This window comes from Drosophila navojoa, chromosome 5 (genome assembly GCF_054131105.1).
Source record: "Drosophila navojoa isolate 15081-1374.11 chromosome 5, UAZ_NAV_1.0, whole genome shotgun sequence".
In the NCBI taxonomy this organism is placed as follows: Eukaryota; Metazoa; Arthropoda; class Insecta; order Diptera; family Drosophilidae; genus Drosophila; species Drosophila navojoa.
Window position 1 is genome coordinate 22,099,495 of NC_142893.1, and position 25,741 is coordinate 22,125,235.

Genomic DNA, 25,741 nt, shown 5'->3' on the forward strand with positions numbered 1-25,741 from the left:
CAGTTATACAGTGGCGTTGCACAAGAGGGATCTATTTCTGGTAGGAATAATCCATATATAGAATTTTATTGTAATTGAAATCATATTTAATACATATTCAAGGCATTTAAACATATTCAAAAATTTTATTGAATTTATTCATGAGCTTCAATGATGAAACTATTATTTTATATGAAAATTGAAATTAGTCGAACAAACTGTAGCAAACTTTAAGGGGTCTGCTATAAATCAATTGCGCTCTGAAATTTTAAAGTATATTTTGTGGCTTACATTGCAAATGCTAATATGCATTAGTATGTGTTTTAATAAGATCGGAAGCTTAACAAAAACACACACATACATGCGCACGCGCAAGCACTCGGTCTGCTAACTGCGTAATTGACGCAACGACTGCGCTTGGGCTATGAACTTATTTCGTAATCGCACTTTCAGAATGTAATAATGACATTCATACACAAGTGTAGACATGCCAAACCACAAGTTGCTTTCAATTTAAATACATTACGATGGAAAGGGCTGAATTTCGATTATTGATCAGGCTGTCAACCTGAGTCGATATAGCCGTGTTTTTTCTTAACTATATTTTGACTTAACTTAAAAAAAAAGAGAAAAAACTCTTGTTAGCTTGGCTTAACATTTAAATTGTCATATTTATTTCATTAATAGTTTACATAGTTAATTGTTAATTGTTTACGTTTAGCTTTCGTAATTTACAAGTGCACAAACATTTGACTATTTGACTATATACCAGGACTATTTGTTATAAAGTGACTACCATTTGAGCTAAGTTTTGGGCTTGTTTACATTTATTTTAGATTTGTATTGGTATGGTATTGACAGATATATATGTTTATTCGATTTCACTATATAGCTGACTTGTACTCAAGTGTGAGAGCTTAAAGTAAAATTACATGATGATACCCTATGAAGAACAATGGAAACGACGTGTGTGTGTGTGTGTGTGTGTGTGTGTGTGGGTATGTGAGAGTGTATAGGTGATAAAATATTGCACAATATGTATGATCCACCGATCCCATTAACGATCACCTTACAACCAGACCAGGAATGCCCATACGAAGAGCGCCACAGTAAAGCCAACGGAGAAGCCCAGGAAGGGGGTAAGCACAAAGTAGAGTATAGCAAAGATCGCTACGAAGCCGGCATAGTACAGGATGTTGAAGCTGAAAATGAGAGATATAAGAGATGTATAGATATAGAACTATAAAACCTATTGAGTGATCAGTGATCAATAATTAAATTTGTTCTTGAATCGCTCAACTGTTCATTAGATATATCAGTTATATGCTGCTGTTGATCATGAGCAGCTTAATTTATGAGCAATAATTTCGGTCTTTAACTCAGATGATTGATAGTTCACGAACTAGTTTAATCAATGCTGAGTTGAGCAATTCTAGTTTCGATTACTTACACCTTCCAGTAGTTGCGATGCCATTGCGTAGTGACCGCCGACTCCTTGAAGTAGAAACGCCTGATGCCGATCAGACAACGATCGATGAACTCTGACCAATCGCAGTGGCTGGCATCAAAGTTGTAGCGTTTGCGATCGCTTTCGTGGATGAGCGCGGAGATGCGCAGTGCATTCTTCATGGAGTACCGGAAATCCTTGTCCAGAAAGTAATCGAAAGCCTTGGCACCATTCTGGAAGACGCGCATATATTCGTAGGCGCTGTAATTAAGGTCGGGTGAGCATATAGATCTGGTCAACTCTCGAGTAATGTTCGGACTCACGTGTGCTGCGGCATGCCAATGCCAAAGAGCTTCTCCGGTATATAGAAAATCATCGCGGGCAGCAGATGGAACAGATAGAAGAAGAGATTATAGCGCCAGCCATTGCGCAGCTTCGTGGATGGCTTCCAGACAAAACTGTTGGGCGGATGACGTTCGACGCTATCGTTGATTATATCGCAGAACTGCGACAGGTTAAGCGGATTCACCTCGCCCGACGTGCAGTGTATTATCTCTGGCTCCTTAATATTGCGTGTGCCCACATACCAGCCCATGACCAGGGAGCTGTTGATCACATAGTCGCACGGTATGATGTCGATGATGGCACTCGCGCTGCCGGACATCGTGCGAAAGATGCCCTTGACAAAGCCGGCCAAGAAGCCCAGGTGACCCGAGTTGGCGTTGCCCACCCAGCCCTTCATGGGGTGCTCCAGTGTGCCGTATACTGTGATAACAGTCAGTGAATGCCTTCTCAATTATATTTACACTTTGACTCACCTATGGATGGCCTAACTATGGCTGCCGGCAGACCGGCCATCTCTGCCATGAGCAGATTCTCGGACAGATTCTTGGTGAACGTGTACGTGTTGGGATGATCCTTGAGGTAGCTTTTGCACTTTTGCTGCGTGAAGTCCACCCAGGCCTCATCGTTCTCGGCCATCTTCATCATTTCGTACGGGTCGAACTGTGACTTGTAGACGTCCTCGGTGATCAGGCCGCGATTGTTGCTGTTGCAGAAGGCCGTCGAGCAGTAGATGTAGGCGGACAGCTGCTTCAACTGCTTGGCCAGCTCAATGGTGCGCATGGTGCCCGTCAGGTTGGTGAAGATCGCCGTGCGCAGGGGCGAATTGAATCTGATAGTCGCGGCACTGTGATAGATCACATTGACTCGCTCGATCAGCTCCTGCAGCAGCTCGCTTGGAAAGCCGAAGTTTGGCTCGGTTAGTTCGCCAACAACCGGCACCACCTTGGCTAAGGTCTTCTCATTGTACTTCTGGAAGATCTGTAGGGAAAAATTAAAATAAAAAATAAATTAAAATTGAAATATTATTACATACAATGAACGGTTAAGAGAGAAAGTTTTTCTAGATGAATTACAAAATAGCTGTGAATGTTTATAAAAAACTACTCGATATAGCCCTGTCCGTCTCTCTGTCCGTCCGTCCGTCCGCCCGTCTGTCTGTATGAGTGCGTCGATCTCAGAAGATACAAAGGCTAGAGAGCTGAAATTTTGTGTGCATACCATACGCAGTACGAGTTTGCTTTATTTTTCGATAAATCATCCGATAACTTTTTTATCGAGAATAATCGAAAAATTGATTTTGTTTTTTCAGTCTCTTTTGAACACTATTAGACCTGGAAACTTCAATTTGTAAATGTGCTTCGGAATGCACATACATTTGAACATTATGAATACGTTCTGAAAGTTTCATTAAGATCGTACGTCTAGAAATTAAATTATTCAACAAATAAATTCTCATAATATTGACCACACGGCAGCGCAGCCCAAGCGCAGTCGCTGCTTACTGCGCAGTTAGCAGAGAGCGGGCTTACGCGTGCATGTGGGTGAATGTACATATGTACATATATGTATATGTGCATAAAAGAAGTACAGAATGATTAGAATATCAGATTGGAGGGTTCAGAGTATCTCCTAGTCGAGCAGTCTCGAATAGAGTAGGCGGTAAAAATTTGGTATTCTTTATAATCTATATAGAGACTGTGTTGAGAGACAAAAGTTCTAAAATACTAAAAATTATTTAATTTGTTTTCCAAATCTATCAATTATCAATGTTTTTATGTATTTATTTTTTATTTGCGATCTATTATAACATTGAAATTTTATATTTCCTCCTCTTTCGTATTTTATATTGCAATAATAATATGAAATAAAAAGAAACTGAAACTTTGTGACTTATTATTTGTTTTTTTTTTTTTTTTTTTTTTTTTTTTTTTTTATGTTGGAGCATGCTTAAGAGTGAGTAAAAGTAGAAATAAAACCGAAACACAATTTGTTATTATGCTATTAAAAATGCGTTTAAAATTATAATGATGGAAAAGAGCCAAGCGAGTGGGCCGAAAGAAGCATATACATGTGTGTATGTGTACAGGTATGCGGTGCAGGTACGGTTATAAAATTGTTGGCATTACAAAGAGTTGCTAAGAGTCAGACCGAGGCGCCCGAGCGGAAGGCACTTCAGCTTCGACAAATTAACGCGCAATAAAGACGGCCGGTAATTGTCTCAAGATAATGGGGCCCGGGCCAGTAAATGGGTCAGCCAGGTGTCAAAGTGCGGTACGGGGCGTGGCAAAGAGGCAAAGGGGCTCAGCTTGAGCTTGGCTCAAGAGCCCCAGCTACTCACCGGCTTCTGGAGCAAGCGAATTATGCGCTCGTTGGGATCCTGATTGCGTTTGCCGCGCACCAGCACGTAGATGGTTCCAATGTCGGGATGTGTGTCCAGCAGCGCCTCGATCAGCACTGTGCCCAAAAATCCTGTGCCGCCGGTCACAAAAATGTTCTTATGCGCAAAGAACTCGGGTATGGTCAATGCATTGCTCAGCTGCCGCTGAATGGGATGCGGCGCGGATTCAGAGTCCGATTTGGTAACGCCGATCTTGCCGTTACTTTCGCTCGTTACGTTTTGGCGACTGCTCTTACCATGCTCCGCAATGACGGCCATGGTATAGGGCTCTAGGTTTGTAGGTGGCGCCAATTTGCTGCTGGATGTATCAACGGTTATGAACTGGGGAAGAGATAGAGAGAGAGAGAGAGAGAGGGAGAGAGCAAAGGAGAAAGAATGAGAAATTGAAAATATTTAGAGGCTTCAAAATTCATCTGAATCTCTCAGAGAAGCTACGCAAAATGTATGATCAATAGATCATAAGAGCATGAGATCATGAGATCTTTTACATCAAATATGATACAATTTTGTCTTTCAAGAGTTGTTTTTGTTTGTGAAATTATGAAATTGAGACAGAGAAACTATACAAGTAAATTGATCAACAGGTCATTTATATGAGAGGATCATTTACCAATGAGAACCTTCTTCATCTTCTTTTGTGAAATTCTCATAGACATTGACACAGGGAGATTAAGGAAAAATGAACAGCAGATCATTTATATGACAGGATCATTTATAAAAGCATTCCCTTAACAGAACCCTATACCAACTGACTTTGTCTTTGAGACACAGAGACTGTACAAAATGAAATTCGATCATTCAATAGAGTGTTCGTTTATGAGAAACTAAACCTAGCGATAGATTTCTCATAGTAGGTGTGATAGCATTGAGGCAATCTGTCACTTCGTTGAGCAGGCCCTGAGTAAATCTGCTTTGCCTGATTTGTAATGGGAGACATTAGTCTTTCAGCTTTTATGTGTACAGTCGTTAGTATAAGTTCAGCTTTGGGGAAATACAGTTCACAAAATTTTGGTCTCTTTTTTTTGGAAGTCCAATCAAAAATAAGTTTTATAAAGTATATCAAAATTCAGTAAAGTTAACTAATTTAGGTTCTGCATCAGAATGAATATGGTAAAAGGCTTGAAGCTTTGTATGCGAATGTTTCGGCAGTTCGGGGTCTCGCGAATACCAAGGGACCTTCAGAGCTCCATTGGCTCCATGGGCTGTGATCATCAGATCCGTCACTTTCGGTCCGATGATCCACAAGACTGGACGGCAATGCGTGCTGACGATGCCATCAAGCAGATGAACCAAAAGTACAGCGACGAGTCAAGCTACGATTCTCGGCCACACAACAGCTACGAACGGCAGGGGGATAGCTTTGATCAGATTGACAGCCAAACGGGTATGAGGGATCCAGAGTCTAGGCGTATGATCACCCAGGATACGAGCGATCATCAGCGTCGGCAGGAGCGCATCATCGAGGAGAACAAACGCAGATGGCAGAATCGTGTTGAGCCCAAGTCGCCAGCTGCACTTCAATACGAGCGCGTCAATCAGATATTCGGAGACGAGAAGCCCGGCCAGCAGCGCAAACGACGGGGAGGTAACGAGGATCAGAGCGCCGAGGAATATAGCAAACGTCGTCGCGAACAGCGCCTGAAGGAGAAGACACGTCAAGAGCGGGAATTACGCGAATCTCGCAAAGGCTACAACCTTCCCAAATCTGAAGGCTCTGAGCCAAGCTCGCCGTCCACCATGAGCTCTGCTAGCAAGGAGTGGCTGGCGCGGAAGGCTGAAGAGGAGGAGGCCAAGTACTGGCACAGCTGGACCACCTGTCCGGATGAGCGCAGACGCTTGGATGCCGAAAAGGCTGAGGCCGAGACCGCCGAGGAAGACGATGAGAGCTCATCGGGCTATAAGAAGAGTGACCGTCGCGGCTTCATCAAGCCAACGTTGCCCTACGACAGCTCCGTGCGCCGTTTCCAGACCCACTCGCAGCAGGTGACAGCAGCGCCAGTTCAGTTTCCTGTGCGTCCGGTAAATTACCCCAGTCAACAGCGAACCGCTGCCGATCAGTTGAAGCCCGAGCGCCGTCGGCCCAGCGGAATGGAGAAGCAAATTATGCTGATCAACGATTTCAATAGGCTGAAGACTGTCAACAGGAAACGGCCGCTGTCCTTGCTGCAGTCGCACGTGTTCAAGTCACCAAAGACAAAGTACAGTGAACGTAGGGCGGAGGAGAAATTGGAGGATATGGAATTGCCGGAGCAGATGCCACGCCCAAAACTTGCCTGGCAGGGCTTGCCACGGCCTGTCTACAAACGGTTTGATGGCATTAATCGGGCAATCGCCCGAAAAACCCAATGCCAGAGCAAAAATGCGAAAAAGTGCGTAGAGCCGCCACGCTTTAAGATGACCCTCCGGTCCAACAAGCTGAGCCGCATGCGTACACCGATCGATAGCTTTTCCAATACGCTCACCGTTAATACCCATTTCACACCGCACAGCGAATACACTGGCTACGGCCGGCAGACCGTGTGCGATGCGTGGCAGAACTTCAGCAATGTTCATTACTTGAAGCAAACATACTGAATGAGAATAAATCACGAGAGGAAGGAACCCAAAACAGAGCTTGCCAAATGAGTGAATCTCAAATTAGTTGTCGAGGATTGATGTTAAGTTAGAAGAAGAGAACCATCCATCGACAACAAATTCTTAACACAGATAACCGACAATTTCCCTATATTTTATTATATTCAGAACAAAATAAATTTAAATGCACTTTGGTAGTAGTAAAATAACTGAAAACGCGACAGTTGTCGTTTCAATCATATCTTGATATCGGGGGTCCTTAGCAGCTCTTATTTTCTTAGATTTTAGCTATGCTCCATAGCTAGTTATCATCCTTTTTCGCCGTTACCATAATAGAACCGAGTAGCTCTAGCCAAATTTTAATGCAACTCAATCGCAAAAGGGATTCTAAAAATATGATAAAAACGAATTTATGAATGTATGCGTGTACATGTATAGAAAAATAAGCAAAACGAAGGTTTGAGTGTACGTGTGCACACGCATGGGCAATCTTTGTTTGCTGCTGCCATGCGCGTTTATTGATTGACCAAACGTTTTGCTTAATTTCTGTTGACCTAACGGACTTTAATGTAACTTTCAGCATAATTAAATATACTTTTGAGTTTTTGACAGTTAACAAAATGCCAACTCATTCAATAGTTGCTTAATTTGCAACTGACCTTCAAATGAGAGTTTTGTAAAAGTTTGAGTTTGGTACTGAAAGTATATATGTATCTCAAAATTGTATATCTTGCATCAATGATGTAGGGGATATACTATTACAGCTTAATTTTTAAATTATCGATAACGTATTTGTATTGATAACATTGACAAGAAAATAGGTATCTTTAGTCTGTAGCTCTTATAGGGTTACACATTCGCATATACGAATGATGGACAAAGCAGCTTGATCTTGGGATCTGTGACACTTCCTTCTGCCTGGTGGATTATCATAAATTTATTTCCCTATTAATGTGCTAATAGTTGATGATACTGCTGATAATTATAATTAAAATTATAATGATAATTAAAAATATTCTAATAATCAGAATGATAATAGTAATGTTATCAATGTTAATGGTAATGAAAATTAAGGGACTTTCATAATGATTATACAGAGGAAAATGAAAAAATGATTTCTATGTAGAATAATGATAATAATGATAAGTAGTATCTTGATAATTTGAATGCACAGGGTTTTTATAATATTGCTCTCAACGATTATGATGTGGGTAATACATAATTACATTCGTATTACATATTAGGGGCTGTTAATAATTCGAAAATTGATATTAATTAGGGTAAAACCAGTACAATAAATAATAAAATGGGCAATGAAATATCTCAATGTGTAGCTAATTGTTTCATTAATAGAGTCAAGGAGGAGTTGGTAAATGTCCCGTTTGGTATTTACACGTGTAGTTGGCTTACTGGACTGCCTTGATCTGCTGTCGCGCGTGTTGGCAGAGGCCCTTCAACAAATTATTAGCTAATTACGCGAATATCTGTAAGCTACACATGATTTTATCTCGCTACATTTTTTTTCGATTTTTTGTTTCTTTTCTTATTTTTGTTGGTGGTTGCCTAAGGTCCCAGGCGCATTGTGGCAAAAACTGCTTAGCTGTGGTTATTTTATTTTATTTCAGTTTTTTTCTTTTTCTTTGAGATTAATTTTGATCATTTTTAGTGATTTGTTCGACGCGCGTTTGTGCTTGTGTGTGTGTGTATTTGTGTCAAGGCCGCGTTGAAAAGTAATTCGACATACAATAAAAGATTTGTTAGAGTCTGCGGCTAGTCAAATTGTTGGGCTTGCTGTGGTTGCTTTGATTATTTTTATCAAATTTGAAAATTTTTCTATCATGTTATTTAAATTTGAAGTCTTAAATGAATTTAGCTGCACGGTCAAGGACAAGCTGCGTCTTCGTTTTCGCTTTCGTGCATCGATAAGCTACTGCCCCAGATAAAAGTGGATATTTTCTAGTTTTTTCCCCCCTTTTGACAACTCGATGCTAATTGCACATGCCTGACTTCTAATATCTTTCAAATTTGTGGTATTTAATTTTTATTTGGCTTTTAATTAATTAGCTATGCAATAGCCTTCGTTTAGTGCTCAATTTTCACATATGAAAAGCCGTCAAATTTAATATAATATTTTTACCCTACTAATTGCCCAATGACTCGCTGTTATTTCGATTTCGATTTCATTTTTGTTTCTCTCTTTATATATATATTTTGGAGTTTTTCAAGGCACTTCCAATATTGACATTGAGCTCAGAATTATGTAAACTACGCTTCCGATGCATTGAATTGCTAACTAAGATCTCGCGCACAGAATGCCGCATCATGCCGTTGGCAGCTCAAAGTCCTCAAACAGGTTTCCAATAAAACTCTATGTGGACCAGGTCTTGGGCAATATCAGCATAATTTTAACTGACCTAAAGCTCGCTTTTATTGCGTGCCATCGGCTAAGCTCAAAGTCAATGAACTGTACAGCTCTAAGCCGTCTGCTCATAGACTTTTTATAGAATTTCGTGAATTTACCATAAATTATTGATGAATTGAAAAAACCCTATTTGATCAAACTTTATTAGGCACTTGAAGCACGTAGAGACAATATATGAAAGCCACATTCATCATGACGAACTCTGAATGTATGAAACACAACTTTGTTGTGCTTAGAGTGGCCAAAATTTAAGATAAAATAAATTTAAATCAGTTTTTGAATATGTCAAATAAAAATGTAAATTTATAAATAATTAATATGTATATACAAAACTATATAAATAGACATTTTATTACAAAGCTTTTCAATTTTGTTTGTTTTGATTTTTTTTTTAGTTTGATGAAATAAATTCAAAATTACTTATAGAATAAATATTCTAAAATCTAAATTTCATCTCGAATTCTTTTGAATGTGTTTTTTTGAACTTTTTGAATTTTTTTTTCAGTAATTTTTAACTTTTTAATTTTTTTATTTATTTATTTATTATTTTTATCAAATATGAAATAAATGTCAATTTACTTCTGTACCCATATCATTTATATACTATAATTTCATTGAATTTCGAAAATAAGAGGCAAAAAATCAAATAAACTTTTTGTTTGTAACAAAAAGAATGACGCAACATGAATTCCATTTGATATTTTCTATTGATGTACCTAATATCGATCAATTTTGATGACAAATATGGTATGTGAGCTACTACTAGATAAAAACATTAATATTATATATGTCTCACTTTAATCTTCCGCATTGAAATGCTAGAAATAATTGTTTCCTATCAGGCTTGTCTATGATCATATGTGATAGGGTATGCACTGCTTTATGGGCTTTCAATTCAACAGCTGCTCGAATGCGTATGCCTATTATATCACACGATTTCCATTTATGCATTCGCCACAGCACAAAGCACAATGAAGCGTAAGGATCGTGATTGGGGCTGGGCATATATTAAAGGTCTGTTTCATACATGTATGTGTGGATAAGCTCGCGAATGAGCGCGTGAATCTGCCTTAACACTCATTTACTTATATACCTGCATGTATACAATAAATATATACACATCTATTAATATATATATTTATACATGTACATATATACATAGGCAAAAGCCCATTTTCAAGATTTGCATAATTTTGCTAGGTTTGCGTTTCGCTTGCTAATTTTGTTTAAAACAAAATGACAGAGCGCCGAGTCTCTGAGTGTTTCTATATAATATAGTTAACTGCGGGTATTTATGGCTAACAATGTTCAAATGTGAAGAGAGCAAAATCGTTTATGCATATTAAATCTTTTGAAATTTCTTTCAGTTACAAACATGCTCAGCTATTTGACCTATTTACCTAAATGCAACAACGACAACGGCAACAGCAAATAGACGAAATGAGCATCGCTCAAGACTAGCTCGAAGGCAACTCGGTGACGTTTATAAGGGCTGGCGAAAAGAGGTGAAGAAGAAGAAAAAGCAGAGGAAGAAGAAGAGGATGCGATTTACAAAAATCTGTGACGAATATAATTATGAGAAGAAATACGAACAACAAGCATACTCCATTGGCACTTTCTATTTAAGGAGATGAGCTCTCTCTCTATTTCTCTATTTATTTTTCTCTCTCCCGAATCTCACTTTTAGCTTTTGCCCGATATATGTATGTATATGTATATAGATATATTTTGATATTCGAGCGAGCGTCTCTGCTTCCGGCATAGCAACAAAATGTGTAACAATTTGCTTATTTATGCATGGCATGCTTTTGCTGAACTTGATAGCCAATTCGGGGGTGAGTCTTTGCAAATAACAATCGCTATTTCGCTTCTCATTTTTTTTTTTTTTATTTATTATTTTATAGTGCGTATTACTTTTGTTGTTGTTGTTGACGTTTGTTTTCTGGCATTTGCATATTGTTGTCAGACCTTAACATTGAAACAACATACGCTTGACGGGTTCAATCAAATTGTCGTCTGTCTGTGTGCGAGTGAGAGTGTGTGTGCCTGTGTGAGCGCTGGCATAATTGATGCCTTGCCAATGTCGCTAAATCAAAAGACTTAGACAGCGAACTTGCCGCGCCTAATTGAAAGCACAATACCTTCCGCAAATGGGTGTGAAATAGCGGCTTGCTACTCGGGCAATTCGCACTTTAAATGATTTGTTTAATATTTTTTTTTTATTCAGTATCTATTTCGTTTACAATTAGACAATTGAGTTTTGTTGTTTCGAGATGCGGCTGCTGTCAGGTCAAAAGAAATTATAAATAAATAAAATACACTTCAAAGGAGTTTTATGTTGTGTATTTACGCCAACCGGTTGTTGTGCCATCTAAATATACATATATATGTATATAGCCTCTGGGCAGAGGTGAAATAAATCATATAAAACGAAATTGGCCACGCTGTCGCAAACATACCACAAAATTAAATAAAATGACGACAGAAATTGTGCTGAGCAGGCGAAGACGGAAAAGCGAGAGACCGAAAAACCGAAACCTTCAAATTAAATAAAAGACCAAACGCAACGCCAATGAATTTTCCAGCAAGAGCGCGCAAAACGTGAAAAACAAATCAACTTCGCACACAACCGCACACTCACACACAGATACATCTGCACACAAACACACACAGCCATAGCAAAGCACAAACAACAATTTCAAATTGGTTTTGGGAGGCAGAGTGAAAAGGCAGCATGTCAATAGAGCCATAGGCAAAGTCAACAAAAGTCAACGATATATCAATAGAACAGTTAAGTTTTGCGTCAAATATTTCAAAGAAATAATTAGAAAATAAATATATTTATATATAAATAAATCATAAGACTTAGTTGTGGGCGCTTTCGTCAGAGCGCTTCCGTTTCGCATCGATTTTGTTTTGTTTGGCAATCGATTCTCAATTGGATTTCAATAGTTTCTTTTGATTTGGTTTATTTTGTAGGCACAGCACAAGATTTCAAGGCTTTTACATTCGACGCGAGTTTCACTGGGTGATTTCTATGCACTTGATACTGTTTAGACAACTTTGTATTTTCTATATATATATATATATGAACATATATAATATAAATTGTGGCGTAAACTAACCAAAAAACTTGGATTCAATCGAAATCCAAATAACAACACAAATTTCGTTGATCGAAGGAAACGGTGAAGTAGTTGCTGCCAATGCCGACGCACGCTCAACTCGGACTGAAACAGAAACCGAAACCGAAAAGCTGAGACCCAAAACGGGGACTGAGACTGAGACCGAGGCCGAGACTGAGACCGAGACTGAGACTGCGATCGAGACTGCGACTGAGACTGAGCGTGGCGGCATCGACATGAGGAAATTTTAAATACCCGCCAGGCAGGCCACTCAGTAAAAGCAAAAACAAAAACAAAAGTATTACACTATGAATGATGCTATCGCATGCTACCGACCTCTAGATACTCGATCAAAAATTTTCAAATATATGTTTATTATTTTATTATTATGTATTAATAATAATAATACATCGTGTTCACGTTTGGCAAAATAGAGCGGGATAGATAATCAAATTAATAAATCAATGGAGATCAAATAAGAGAAATATTTCTAATGAGTGTGAGGCAATGAGAGAGAGAGAGAGGGAAAATGGAGCGAGAGAGTAACTGATATATTATTGATTTAAATATAGAGATTGAGATTTCATATTTCAACTATGTTTCAAGTGAACAAAATCATATATAGACGCAACCAATATGCTCGTTTCGTCAGGTGAACGAGCATGCAAACAGCTTGAAGCAACAACAAAAAGCTGCGGCAGCCGCTGCAGCAGCAGTAACAGCAACAACAATAACACGTATAGCATGAAGACGTCCGCATGGCAAACGAAACCACGTAATGAAAATCGGAACACTAAATAATAAACTCAACAAAAGCTAAGCCGAACGAGCGCTACTGATTGGGAGAGCGTGAGCGCAGAGAGAGAGAGAGAGAGAGAGGCAAGGCTAAGGCGTAATGACAAAGCAAAGAGTGGAAGTAGACATCGAAGAGCTCAAAGCAACAACAACAACGAGTACCGCTAGGTCGCGCTCGTCATTTAGTTGGCCTGCTGAGCGAGCCAGCAGCGATCTCTGGTTTATCTTTATCTCCATTACGGTATCTATTACGAGTGCATTTGAGTCTCGTTTGCGACGCATTTCTTGAGTGTGTCCATTTGAGGTTATGTTTGAGTTCAACACTGAAGCTAGTTAACCGCGAAAACAATAACAAAGCGTATAAAACAAATCATTTAGCAAATCAGTCGGTATTGTACTAGGCCATTTGGATGCAAATAGCCCGATGAATATTCACCAAATTGTGCAATAAAATTGAACAAGAGTAAATCAAGCAGATGGAATATAATCCAATTATATTAATTGTTTATTAACTCTTTTCCATAGAATAGGTTTTCTTCAAGTTCTTGTTTACCCACTCGGTTCTCCATTGTCAGCGAAAATGAATTTGGTGTTGGTCGAAAACAGAAACCGTTAACTGCTGTTAAAATGGGAGCGATTGCGAGGTTAAATTTAATATACATACATATATGAATGTATGTATGTATGCAGTTTATTATTTTTCAATCACATTTTGCAAACGCTTTCATTTTCACCTTTAAGCGCAATTCTTGTTTATTTAATTTGGGCCAATGATATATATGGCGACCTAAATAAATGTATGTATGTATATATATTTGTTTCTAGAAAATATAAGAAATGGAGCGAACAGGTGAGCCAGGGATTGCACTGAAGACAATGTGTTAATGGTATCAACCTCTAAACGCAATTTTTAGCATTAATTAACATTATTATAATTTAGTAATCAATGTCATAAAATGTTAAAAAAGAAACCCTATAAAATATATGTCAAATTTGGTTACTAGACTAACTTTTATTATATAACATATGCTAATTCTTAAGGTTGTTATTGAAGTGTTGAAATCGTCATATGGGGTCTTCAGTATAAAAGTATTCATTGCAGTTCCGGACATTCAACGCCCAATAGCTTTTTCTTGGTTATAGTCTTGAAACACTATTATGTCTCATATTGTGCTGACAAATCTATTTTTAGAGCAGAGCCAAGTCTCTGTTTGCCTCTGTGCTGGGCCCAATTGCAAGTGACCTAAAAAAACGAAGAGGAAAAAGACGAAGCCCACATGCCAACGAGTTTCGAGTTTGGTTGGGTGTATTATGATCTTTGTGGTCCGCGCGACAAAAGAGATGCCTCAAATAAAATTTTACAGTAATTTTTAGTGTCACGCAAAAGATAGAAAGTGGGTGGCTGCCCAGTGCGTAGGTGGGCGTAGGCCCCATGTGTGTGGGTGTAAGCTGAAAGTGTTTGTCGCCGACACAAGTTGGGTAAACTCGCATTGTAGGTAACATGCGATGTAAGACAACATGAGATAAATCTAAAAAGTGACACATGTATTATATATGAGTCTAAAGACGATGCATAGATACATCCCAAACTGGTTGAACATAAAATTGAATTCCCTCAATTATCATCTAAAATGCAATCCCATATCCAGAGATAAAAACTTTCCGTTGCTGCACGAAATTAAATAATTACTTCTACCGCCTGCACTTATATTTGATGAGCCCCCCTTAATCCGAATGCTGCAACTGATGACTGTTTGATAGAGTTCGTTTTCAGCTCTGTTGCTAATGCTGTTGCTTTACACGTGCTTGATTTTTACCACCCCTATATGGCAATTATTGTTACAACTCGTTTCTAATTAGCATAATTTGCTATGATTGCGAGTTAAGTGGAATTTTATTGTAGTTTACACATTTAGAATCGTATACAATGTTTTTATTAGTACACAAAGTATTTTTCTATTCTTCCACTTCCTGTTCGGCTGTGACTTACATTCCTGAGCTCAATCGTTGAGAATCGTAGAGAGGCGCTCAAGCTTGAAACTATCTTCATTGCTTTCTCATTTTAAGTGAAATCCCATTCGCGCTCATCCACATGCTGCTCTTATCTGATTTCTAATTAGTATGTCGTTCCAATCGGCCATCCTCAGAATGTGAGAATCGCAAAGGAAGGTGCAAGTGTGCCCAGTCTTCCACAGATATCTTAAACTGATACGAAACCAATTTAAAATCACCTTATTTCTCTATCAGTCATATCTACTTCCTGCTCTCTCTATCTCGTTCTCTCCCTCTGTTCTGCGGCAGATAACTGTTCAAATGGGCCATAACAAAACACCGATTAGCCATATAATTTACATTTATATTGTAAATCGATTTGAGTGGCCTTTTCGAAAATGCATTTCAATTCGATGACCAACGACAGAGACTTTATCATGGTTCAATCGAATTTCCACTTAGTCATCCGGCATTCTCTATTCTCCTCCCGCCTCCCCTCTGGTGTACAGCCTGTTGTTGGTTAACTGCTTTTGCTAACGTGTGAGTGAGACTAAGACCAACTTTTGCCGCGTCACGTCTTCAAGTGGAGCTCTTGCACTTGGAACTGCAGCACACACATGCACACACATACTCACATGTACTCGGAGCAGAGGGCTCGTGTCATTATGACAGACGGAGTCACACAAGGTGCATGAATAATGAGTTTAGTTTTTGTTATTTGCTCAACTAATTTAAAGTCGCTTAGCTGTAAGTTCAAAGAGCTAATTATCAATTTACCGATGATTATTTAAGTGAATTTATGTGTTTTTGAAATGTAAAATCATTAAATTTTATTAATCATAATGTAAATGAAAATTTGTGAGTAATACAAAAATATTAAATTTGTTTTGTTCATTTTTCTATTTATTATTTAAATTTGGTAAGTATATAATAAATTAAACATTTCTTTGAATTAATGGATTTTACATATAACAATATCACAATATTTTTAAATTGTTTTATTAAATTATTTATATTAAATCCTATAATATTTTGAGATTATATTGAATTGATTTTACTCTAAAGATCTTGCTAAATTATTGTTTATTGGAAAATAAATTCAATTTTCTGAAATTTCAGTTATGCTTTAATATCAAATATTTTATAATATATATATAAATTTAAGTAAATTATATTTACCTTATTTAAAATATATTCTAAAATAGTATATTATATTTACCTTATTAAAAATATATTCAAAAATAGTTTTGGTATTTTAAAATTTTCATACATTCACAAGTCAACCTAATTTAACAGAGTATTTGAAAACCTACTTGAGAAATTGTGCTGTTTGTCTTTGTTTTAACTAAATGGAAATTGATTATTATGCGTAGTGGACCATAATCGTGGTGAGGCTTGAAAAGTCGGAGCGATGACAATGCACTTATCATTGCATGGAATGCGACCTTCGGGATTGTCCAAATATCATTTGAATAGTCGAAGGCCTCTCTGTTGACTTACGGAGCAGATTAATTGAAACTGATGACAGATTCAAGATATCTCTATGCACACACAATAATTGAGTTTGAATTGATGAGTTTTGGATCTGAATTTCGAATTTGAATGTGTCTATTTAACGGGCAGATATGGCAACGCCAGTCGCTGGGCTTGGGCCGGCAGATGGCAACCCTGGCAGCGTTGACAAATTCAAAACTCAGCATGCGCCAAAAGTTTCTGTAACGTTGAGATATATGAGTGCTATATCGAACAAAAAGTCGTACGCAAAACAAATTTTATTTTGCTCTCGTCTCGTAGAAGTTTTGTATTCTCTTTTGTCGGGTCGCCGAAAAACGCATGCGCTGACAGCAACAACGGCAACTAGAACAACAGCAACATCAACAGCAACAGCAACAACAGCAGTGGCAACAGCAACAACAACAACAGCCTCGAAAGTTTATTTCATTCAATAGGAAATCCCCCACCATAGGTGGTGGAAAATCAGGCGAAGGGAGCCCGAATCGGAAGCGACGGACACTGCGCAAACCACGAGCCAGCGGGCAAATAAAAAAAAAGTAAAGGAAAATCAAGAGAAAAGGCAGAAGCAACAACAACAACAACAACAACAACAAGAGAGAGTGTGGAAGGGTGTATTGTGCTTGTTGTTGTAAAACAAACTCACCACCAGGGCGCGCATAAGGAGGGTGGGAGTTGCCCTTACTAAGTGAGCGCACGTGTGCGTTGGTGTTGGTGTACGAGCGTGCGTTCGTCGTGTCTGTCTCTGTCCGTGTGCTTGTGTGTGTGTGTGTGTGTGTGTGTGCGCAGCCGCCAGCCGCCAGCCCCCGTAAATTTGCTTGGTGAAATTTTTCGCTGCTGGCGGCCCGGTTTTGCGGCCCAGCAGCAGTTGCCCAGTCGCCCAGTTGCCTGTCGCCAGTCGCTCTAGTCGCATTTCGAGCTGTGCTGCTCAAGTGCCACAGATAAGATAGAAAAAATATAGCAAAAAATTTGCCAAAACAAAAATCTTAAACTGTAGCAACGAGCTAAGCCAACAACAACAAGAAACACGCGTCTTCTACAACATTCCCACGATCCCCCTACATAACTGGGCAGGGCGCTGTTATTTTTCTCAAATTTGCAAACGCGTGTCGCGTGTGAAATCTCTCTGTGTGAGTGTGTGTGTGTGCCTCTTCCTCTATCTCTTTCTCTCTCTCGCTATCTGTCTCTTGCTCTTGTTTTTGAGCAACAAAATATATGGAGGCTGTAAGAAACAAGTGAATGCACCTCGAACACCACCAACACCAACTGCAACAGCAACAACAACAACAACATCAATAATCAGTCAATTCCATTCAGCTCAGCTCAGCTCAGTTCAGCGCCAGGCAGCACACAGCATCCAGCAGTGACGATTCCAACCTCACTTTTGTGCCGGTATGTACAACGTCCCCCTTGGCCCCTAGTCCCCAAGCCCCTCCCCCTCAACTTTCTTTACCTATTTTAGTGTTTAATTATGAAGAAATTCCCCGTTTGTTGTCAAATATGTCGCCAGCTAAAGCTTACAGCAGGCATTTATTTTTAGAGCCTCGAGACGACACCTTTGCAGCACGCCCCATACACACACACACACACACACTCACACACAGAAAGAGCGAATGTGAATGAGTTTTGGGGGGTAGCGCACGAGTTTTCTTACTGAGGCAATCGGAATGTATGTCGCTGGGTTTATTATCTCATCGCTATTGGAAACGGCGGCGGTCGTAAAAAATTTAGCGCAAAATCTGTCAGTTCCGTTGCTTGCTTCCGCAAACAGCAGCCAGGGAGAGAAAGGCTCTCAGAGAGAGAGAGAGAGAGCGCGCGGGAATGAGAGAGAGTGTGTATCAAAGAGAATGAGCGTAAATTATGAATAAGAAGAGCAACAATAGCAGCAGCAGCAGCAGCAGCAGCAGCAGCTTCTTTGCCAGCAGTGCCAACAGTGTTGCCGTGCGTCGCATTTTGCGGCCAGCGACAAAAAGTATGTGACACAAAAATAAAACCAGACTAAATCAAATTATGGGACTACCTATTCGAAAGCAGCGCGCTAAATGAGGCTCTGTGGCTTTGATATATTCGAAAACAAAGTAATACCACTTAATGCTCCAATTAGCTTATCTGCTGCGATTAGATATGTCCAGGAGATAGCGATTCAATCAATAGATATCACACGAGTCAATATATTATATAACACTGACAATTTGTTGTTCCTGTTTTTTTTTTTTTTTTTTTTTTTTGGGTAGCCACCCTTGCGGCGCGCACAAAAGCCGGCAGCGAAAGCCGAATTGGGAGCAATGCAAAAGGCAGTAAAAATTTCGTAGTAAATGGGCACAGCTGCGCGAGAGCGACTCTTCGTGGGGGTGTCCGTGTGTGTGTGTGTGTGTGTGTGTTGGCGTGTATTTGTGTTGGTGAGAGCAGGCGCGTGAAAAATCCTGTAAAGCAAAGGAGCAATACAAAAGCAAAAAAACAGGCATTTACCCAATTGATTTTCAAGGCGGCCGACGTGGTGCAAAAAAAAAAAAAAAAAAATATATGAGACTACTACTAAAATATATATAGAATAAAACACAAGTGCTACAGTGCCATGATTAGGATTTTATTACGAAATTAAAGCTAAAAAAAAAGTGGCAAAAACGTGCAAAAATATTTGGCAGTTATTTAAGAACTGTTACGTGTGAAAATGCGTGCGAAAATGCGTGAAAAATGCTTGGCAAGCCTTGACAGCAGCAGCAGCAGCAGCAGCAGCGGCTGCGGCAGCGCCAGCACCAGCGACAGCGACTCATAGCCTATTGCATAAAGATGTGTGTGAGTACGTGTGTGTAGAGTAGCGTCTTCTCACCACCCCAAGCACCCCACTAACCAGCCCCAGCTCCACGCAGCGACTCAGCGACCCAGCGACCGCATGACAGCCCAAAAAGTATGCTACAAAAAAGTGAACGCAATGAGAGCTGCGATTGCTCTTATTGATTTGTGTGTTGCCTAGTGTTGGTGTTGTTATTTGTTAGTTGTTATTATTGTGGCTATTGTTTAACTGATTTGACATTAAATTGCAATCGGTTTCATCAGCAGCAGCGGCTGAGGCAGCGGCAGTGGCAGTGGCAGCGGCGATAACATTTCAAGTGCATTATGTCATTTTTCTCGTTTTGTTGTCCACCTGCCTGTGTCCCAGTCTATGACAGTATACATATGTACATATAAGCAAGTGTGTGTGTGTGGTTTGAGTGTTTGCCATTTCGCCAGTCGAGGACGAGGACACAGTGCTCGTTGTCTGTCAACAGGGCGCCATTTAATGCCGTAACTTTGTGTAATTAAAAAAAGAACAAGCAACAAGGCGGGTACCACATACACCTACACACACAGTTGCTTGAGTGTATATATTATAGTTGTATGTATGACACACATACAAAAACAAAAAAAAAAAAACAAAATTGTAATTTCCGCCCCAGCAACTAACTGAAACTGATGTTCGAGCTGAAATTGAAATTTCCGCTGATGTTATTTGAGCTCCGAGGCGTCAGCATAATGATTTAAACGACTTGACCACACTCCATCCATACAGCCGAGTAGGTGCGCGTGTGTGTGAGTGTGCGTGTGTCGCTGTTGAAATATGGCTTGTGCGGCAACGCTTGACGCTTGGGTGATTCTGGGTTAAAAGGGTCACAGCATGTGGGAGCAAGTGCCGCATTTCATATGCGACTGACAATACACATTCAATTGACACACACACACACACACACGCACTCACACACGCCTATATTGAGAGTAAGTAGGACTGGTGACAGCTTCAGTGTGGGTGCAGAGAGACAACAATTTAGTGGCTCGGCCTACTTCCGGTTTGATTGAAATTTATGCCTAAAAGTAGGCAGCGCTTGTTGGCCGCCTGGCAACTGCGCAAGATTTCGCACACTGAGCGAAATCAGCTGCAAGTCTGCTCTTCGCTCTGCGTTCTTGGCAACACACCCAGACGCAGCGTGGGTCAGCCAATTGGCTAAGCAAACTTAACGCTTGCCGGCAATATCCGTTTTATTTTTGTGCTGGTTTTTTTTTCTGTTAGCCACAACCTGTGTGCTCATTCAATTATCAAGTCAAATATTAACGCAAAAAGATTCGCCGTCCGGTTTTAGCACGTGTCCGCCTAGCCGTCAGACCGGCAGGCCGTCAGACCGGCAGGCCGTCAGTCCGTCAGTCCGGCCCAGACAACGGACCAGCCCAAAACCGGTACGGTTCGTCAGCCCAATTTCAGTGTCCTTCAATGAGTGCTTAACTGCGTCTCGAGTTGCGTGTAATTCATGTTTTTGAGGTGTGCCTTGCACTGGGTTTTCAGTTTCTTGTTTTTTATAGTATTTGTTATTGTTTGACAAATCAATGGGGAGCTCAACGTTCAAGAATCCTCAGTGCATCCGCCCGAGTGCTGTTGACAAATAAGCTATGCAATTGTAGGTCGTCAATTGCTTTCGAGGGCAGCAAAACAAAAATATCAGCTTCTGCTAAATACGTAAATGTGCCAGAGTGCGGCTGTCGATTATTATTGCCTTAATATTTAAGATTATTTGCCTTTTTATGAGGTCAGCGATGACCGAATTACAATAAGTGCACACAGAGACCTCAGTAAATACTAGCTGTAAAATGTACGATATGCATACTTACTGAGACTTTTAACTAAATTGACAGATTAAAAAAAAAAATTAAGTAAATAAACGCAAAGTAACCTTAAGGTTCTCTTTTTATTGAGACACTTGACAATACATTTTAGCTCTACGTTAATTGCTTCCCATTTAATCAATTGGCAAACAGTTGATAAATTATAAGCCGGTTCTCATCAATCCGTATTAGCTTAGTAACATCTTATTATTTTAAGTTTTTGTTATAGGCCCAGTATTAATTACTATTTATCGAAGTCTTAGATACTTTTCTTATCTTATCGATGTTTGCATTTATATTGAAAGCTGGAATCAGGGTGTAATGCTTCTGATAAAAAGTATGTAACAAGCAGATCCCAGAACCTATAAGAGCTAGGTACATGAAATTTGTATGTAGCTCTATTCAAATTATCTGCTCGATGCCAACAATTAAAAACGCTTCCAAAACTCGTCTATAACGTCATATTTCGTTAATCTTTGCATTCAGATTGTAGTGAATTGAATATTTTTGACACCGGCCAAAAACGGCAAAAATTTTCAATTGAAATATAGCCATTATTTAATGAGCTGACATTTTGTTTATTTTCTTTATTTTTATTTCAAAAGTATTAATTGTTTATGTTGAGCTGAAAGTGTTATTCAAATCAGTAAAGTGAACAGAAATTGCTAAAAACAAGTAAGAAGACTCTAGTCGAGACTGCTCGACTAGGAGATACCCTGAACCCTCAAAGCTGATATTCTTATCATTCTGCACTTCTTTTATGCACGCACACATACATACACATGCATCCACCCTCACTGCTAACTGCGCAGTAAGCAGCGACTGCGCTTGGGCTGCGCTGCAGTGTGTGGCAATAGTATGAGAATTTACTTGGTGAATAACTTCGTTTGTAAGCATACGATCTTAATGAAATTTTCAGGGCGTAATAATATGGTCAAAATGTGTGTACATTCCAAAGCACAAATCTCTAGTACTTGAAATACGTTTTTTACAAATTGGGGGCGAAGGGGGCGTGGTATCCAAAATCTGTTGATTACAAAATGTTTGTATTCTACATATATATATACACAGTAAATCTGAAGTCTCTATGTCTAATAGTATTCCAATGAGGCTCAAAAAACAAAATCAATTTTTCGATTATTCTCGATAAAAAAGTTATCGGATGAGTTATCGAAAAAATAAAGCAAACTCGTACTGCGTATGGTATACACGAGTATGCACACAAAATTTCAGCTCTCTAGCTTTTATATCTTCTGAGATCTCGGCGTTCATACGGACGGACGGACGGACGGACGGACGGACGGACGGACGGACGGACGGACGGACGGACAGACGGACAGGGCTATATCGACTCAGCTCATCGTGCTGATCAAGAATATATATACTTTGTGGGGTCTGCGATGATTCCTTCTGCCTGTTACATACTTTTACACAAAAACATTATACCCTGATTTCCCATTTTCAATGGGTTCAGGGTATAAAAAATACGTTCGGCCAATTAAGAAATGCGCGTGGCAGAAAACCTTCAAGATGATAATGAATTAAAGTTTCGATTAATATTTATGTCCAATTTTTATTTATGTTATATTTTGGATATCAGGTCAAAATTGACCGTAAAGGGAAGGTGTGTCACATTTACTGTGTAATAAAGATAAATAGATACCACGCCCCTTGCACCTGAATTAAGCGAACACGTATTTTAGGTACTAGAAGTGTCCTGAGTGTGAAGAATTATTGGAATATCAGCTCTTAGAGGGAATCTCGTAGTCGAGCAGTCTCAAGTTGAGCCCTTTGACTTGTTGCTGATATTACAATTTAGTCACATTTAATGTTTCTCACAAGTTGCAAGCTCCTAAATGGCAATTATTATTGCAAATATACATAGCTGTTATTGCATATTACTCACCTCTAAGTTTGCAGCTCAGTTCCATCATCACTGCACAAAACAAGGCTAGGCAACCCGTATATTTAAACTACATTGTCATGTCGTGAGCATAGTTAATAAGCTGTAACTATCATGCAGGCACTGCGATAATTAAGCCTAGTCCTCACTTTTATTTAAGATTCAAGTCACATCTGCTGCCCACTTTTACCGAAACTTTTATTCATTTAAATGTTAGTTAATTATTTAGTACTATTTCATATTCGAATGATTTATATTATTACATACGATCTCATCCTATTCATAATATTGTATTCTTTTGTTACTATTAATCTTCTATTAATATTCTATCTGTTCTATTTGTACTATTTATATATTGTTCTATACTCCTATATTGTTATTTTGTTCATACAATTCATGCTACTACACTACCTTTTCATACTAATCACACTATTTTATACTTTCCATACTATCTACATATTATTATCTACATACATTACATACTACTAAACTTTGCATACTATCTTTACTACTATTCTTATATTTTCATATTAGTTATACCATCCAAACTACATCATACTATTTATTCTACTTCCAACATTCACTTTCACTGCATCTAAGTACCATTGCCAATGTCATCACATCTCAAAGAACTCCCTTACATATTCATTCGATCATAGAATCGTGGATCATCACTATATTATTATCGTCGTTGTGCCATCTCTAACCTGACTGTTAACACACTGTTATCGCTTTTTCTATCGCTTTCTATATCCGCTTGCTCATCTTTTGCAACATCTGCAACGGGCGCGAGTCGCTGCAGTTATCGATCAGGTGGGCACTGGCGAAGCGCCGCGTCCGATGCAAACATTAGTTCATTGAACTGCTATGCGGCTGGACGGGCAGCACTGGGTATTCTCTGCTCCACACCGAACTCCACTTCTCCCACGTGTGCCACGACTTTTAATTAGACAGCAAACACATTTTGTGGGCCGACACCGTTACGCACAGCGCTCTGCGCTTACTGAGCTTACGTGTCTCTATATGTGTGTGAGTGTAAGTGTGTGTGTGTACTTTGACCTCTTTGGTCAATGTCAGTGCTATTGGGAACTTGGTATTGCTTTTGCTTTTGCTCTTGGTCTTGGTGTTGGTCTTGGACTTGGACTTGGACTTGGACTGGGTCTGACTCTCAGATTGAATTTCTTTGCATGCGCAGGCAGGTTTTTCCACACACACACACACATACACACACACACACTTGCTGGCATCAACATTTCCACGACTTGTTTTTCACAGTTCTTTGCGGCTTTTTCAATTAAAGCTTGTTGCATGCCACCAGCGCGCTACAGCGTCGACGTCGACGTCGTTATCATCGTTTGCGCCGTCGTCGTCGTTTACGTGTCGCTCTTCACGAGCCAGCTGAGCACCGCTGTACGCCCCGCCCGCCCCCTGTCTGGGCTTTCTTTTGTGCGCTTTGTGGCTGCCTTTCTTGTCGCTGCCTCTGCTCAGTTGCTGCCTCTGCCCCAGCCACAGCCACAGCCGCTGTCGCTGTCGCTGTCGCTGCCGCTGTCGACGTTGACTGACGCTGCATAAAGTCTTTCACTTCTTTGGTATCCAAGTTTAGTTCAGTTCCAGCCGGCGTACGTAGCGCACGCGACTTGCGAGATCGATCCGACACAACGGGACATCGAATATAATCGAGTTGGCAGCGATAAACGATAAGCGAGCATATAGAACGCGCCGCGCTCTCCCTCTCTCTCTGTCTATCTCTCTCCCCCTGTCTCTCTTACTCGGTGTGTGTGCGTGTGTGCGTAGCTCTCGTGCATTCTCTCTCTCTCCATCTTTCTCTCTCTCTCTCTGTCATACGGTTTCACTCTCTCAGTTCTCTCACGGCCGTACGATTTCTTTGCGCATGCGCGCAGCGTTTCGAAGACAAACACACGCATGCGCTGTCTCCGCCTCAGTCAGCGTCTCCGCCAGCGACTCCGCGCAAAAGTGAAAATATTTGGAGAAATTTCTTGAGCAGAATTTCAGTTGCCAGTTTTTTGTGTGTCACTGCTTTTAAGAAAGAAAAAATTAAAATAAAATCAAAATAAAAAGCCACAACAACAACGACAACAACAGCAAAACCGATAACCAATAAGAGGAAAATCAAATTAACTCCACGATTGACCCGCTCCGTTGCCGAAATCTTCGAATTCGAATCAGAAACACTTTGCCACAATTAGCCCAAAACGAAAGTGTTTGCAAATGTCATTGACCCAGATCTGAATCGAAAATTGGAGCCAGCGCCAACACCAACAACACCAGCAAGAGCAACCATCGAAAACTAAGTTTCGACTGGTGCTCGCTTCAGTTTGTTAACTTTTAGTTAACTTTTGGCTCTTTTTCTTTTTAACAAGTAAGTGTAAGGCCGCCTGCGTGGCTAAAAATATGCAAACGGCGGCAAATATTTGCAGAGAGGGTGGCGGGATAGGTGTTTGGCTTATGCAACGTTGACGTAATATTTAGTCTAAAACTAAAGACGATACCGAGAAAGTTGCTACAACAACAGCATTTTCGAAACCTCATCTCTTTTGCTCATTTTTGTTGCTGTTGTTTTCTTATATTTGTAATATTAATCATTGCATATTTACAA

General features: G+C 39.7%; 2 protein-coding genes across 2 annotated transcripts; one reads left to right on the plus strand and one right to left on the minus strand.

Annotated features, from left to right (window-relative positions):
• Nucleotides 1-625: 625 nt before the first annotated feature.
• Nucleotides 626-12,496, minus strand: LOC108653652 (putative fatty acyl-CoA reductase CG8303). Its single transcript, XM_018104303.3, has 6 exons — nt 12,291-12,496; nt 4,110-4,490; nt 2,245-2,749; nt 1,750-2,191; nt 1,430-1,687; nt 626-1,181 (listed from the first exon to the last, which is right to left on the minus strand). The coding sequence occupies exons 2-6, from the start codon at nt 4,425-4,427 to the stop codon at nt 1,049-1,051; spliced, it is 1,656 nt and encodes a 551-aa protein (XP_017959792.2). The 5' UTR covers nt 4,428-4,490; nt 12,291-12,496; the 3' UTR covers nt 626-1,048.
• Nucleotides 5,074-6,959, plus strand: LOC108653650 (uncharacterized). The gene has a single exon (XM_018104301.3). It carries the CDS (start codon nt 5,271-5,273, stop codon nt 6,741-6,743), a length of 1,473 nt encoding a protein of 490 aa, XP_017959790.1. The 5' UTR covers nt 5,074-5,270; the 3' UTR covers nt 6,744-6,959.
• Nucleotides 12,497-25,741: the final 13,245 nt, after the last annotated feature.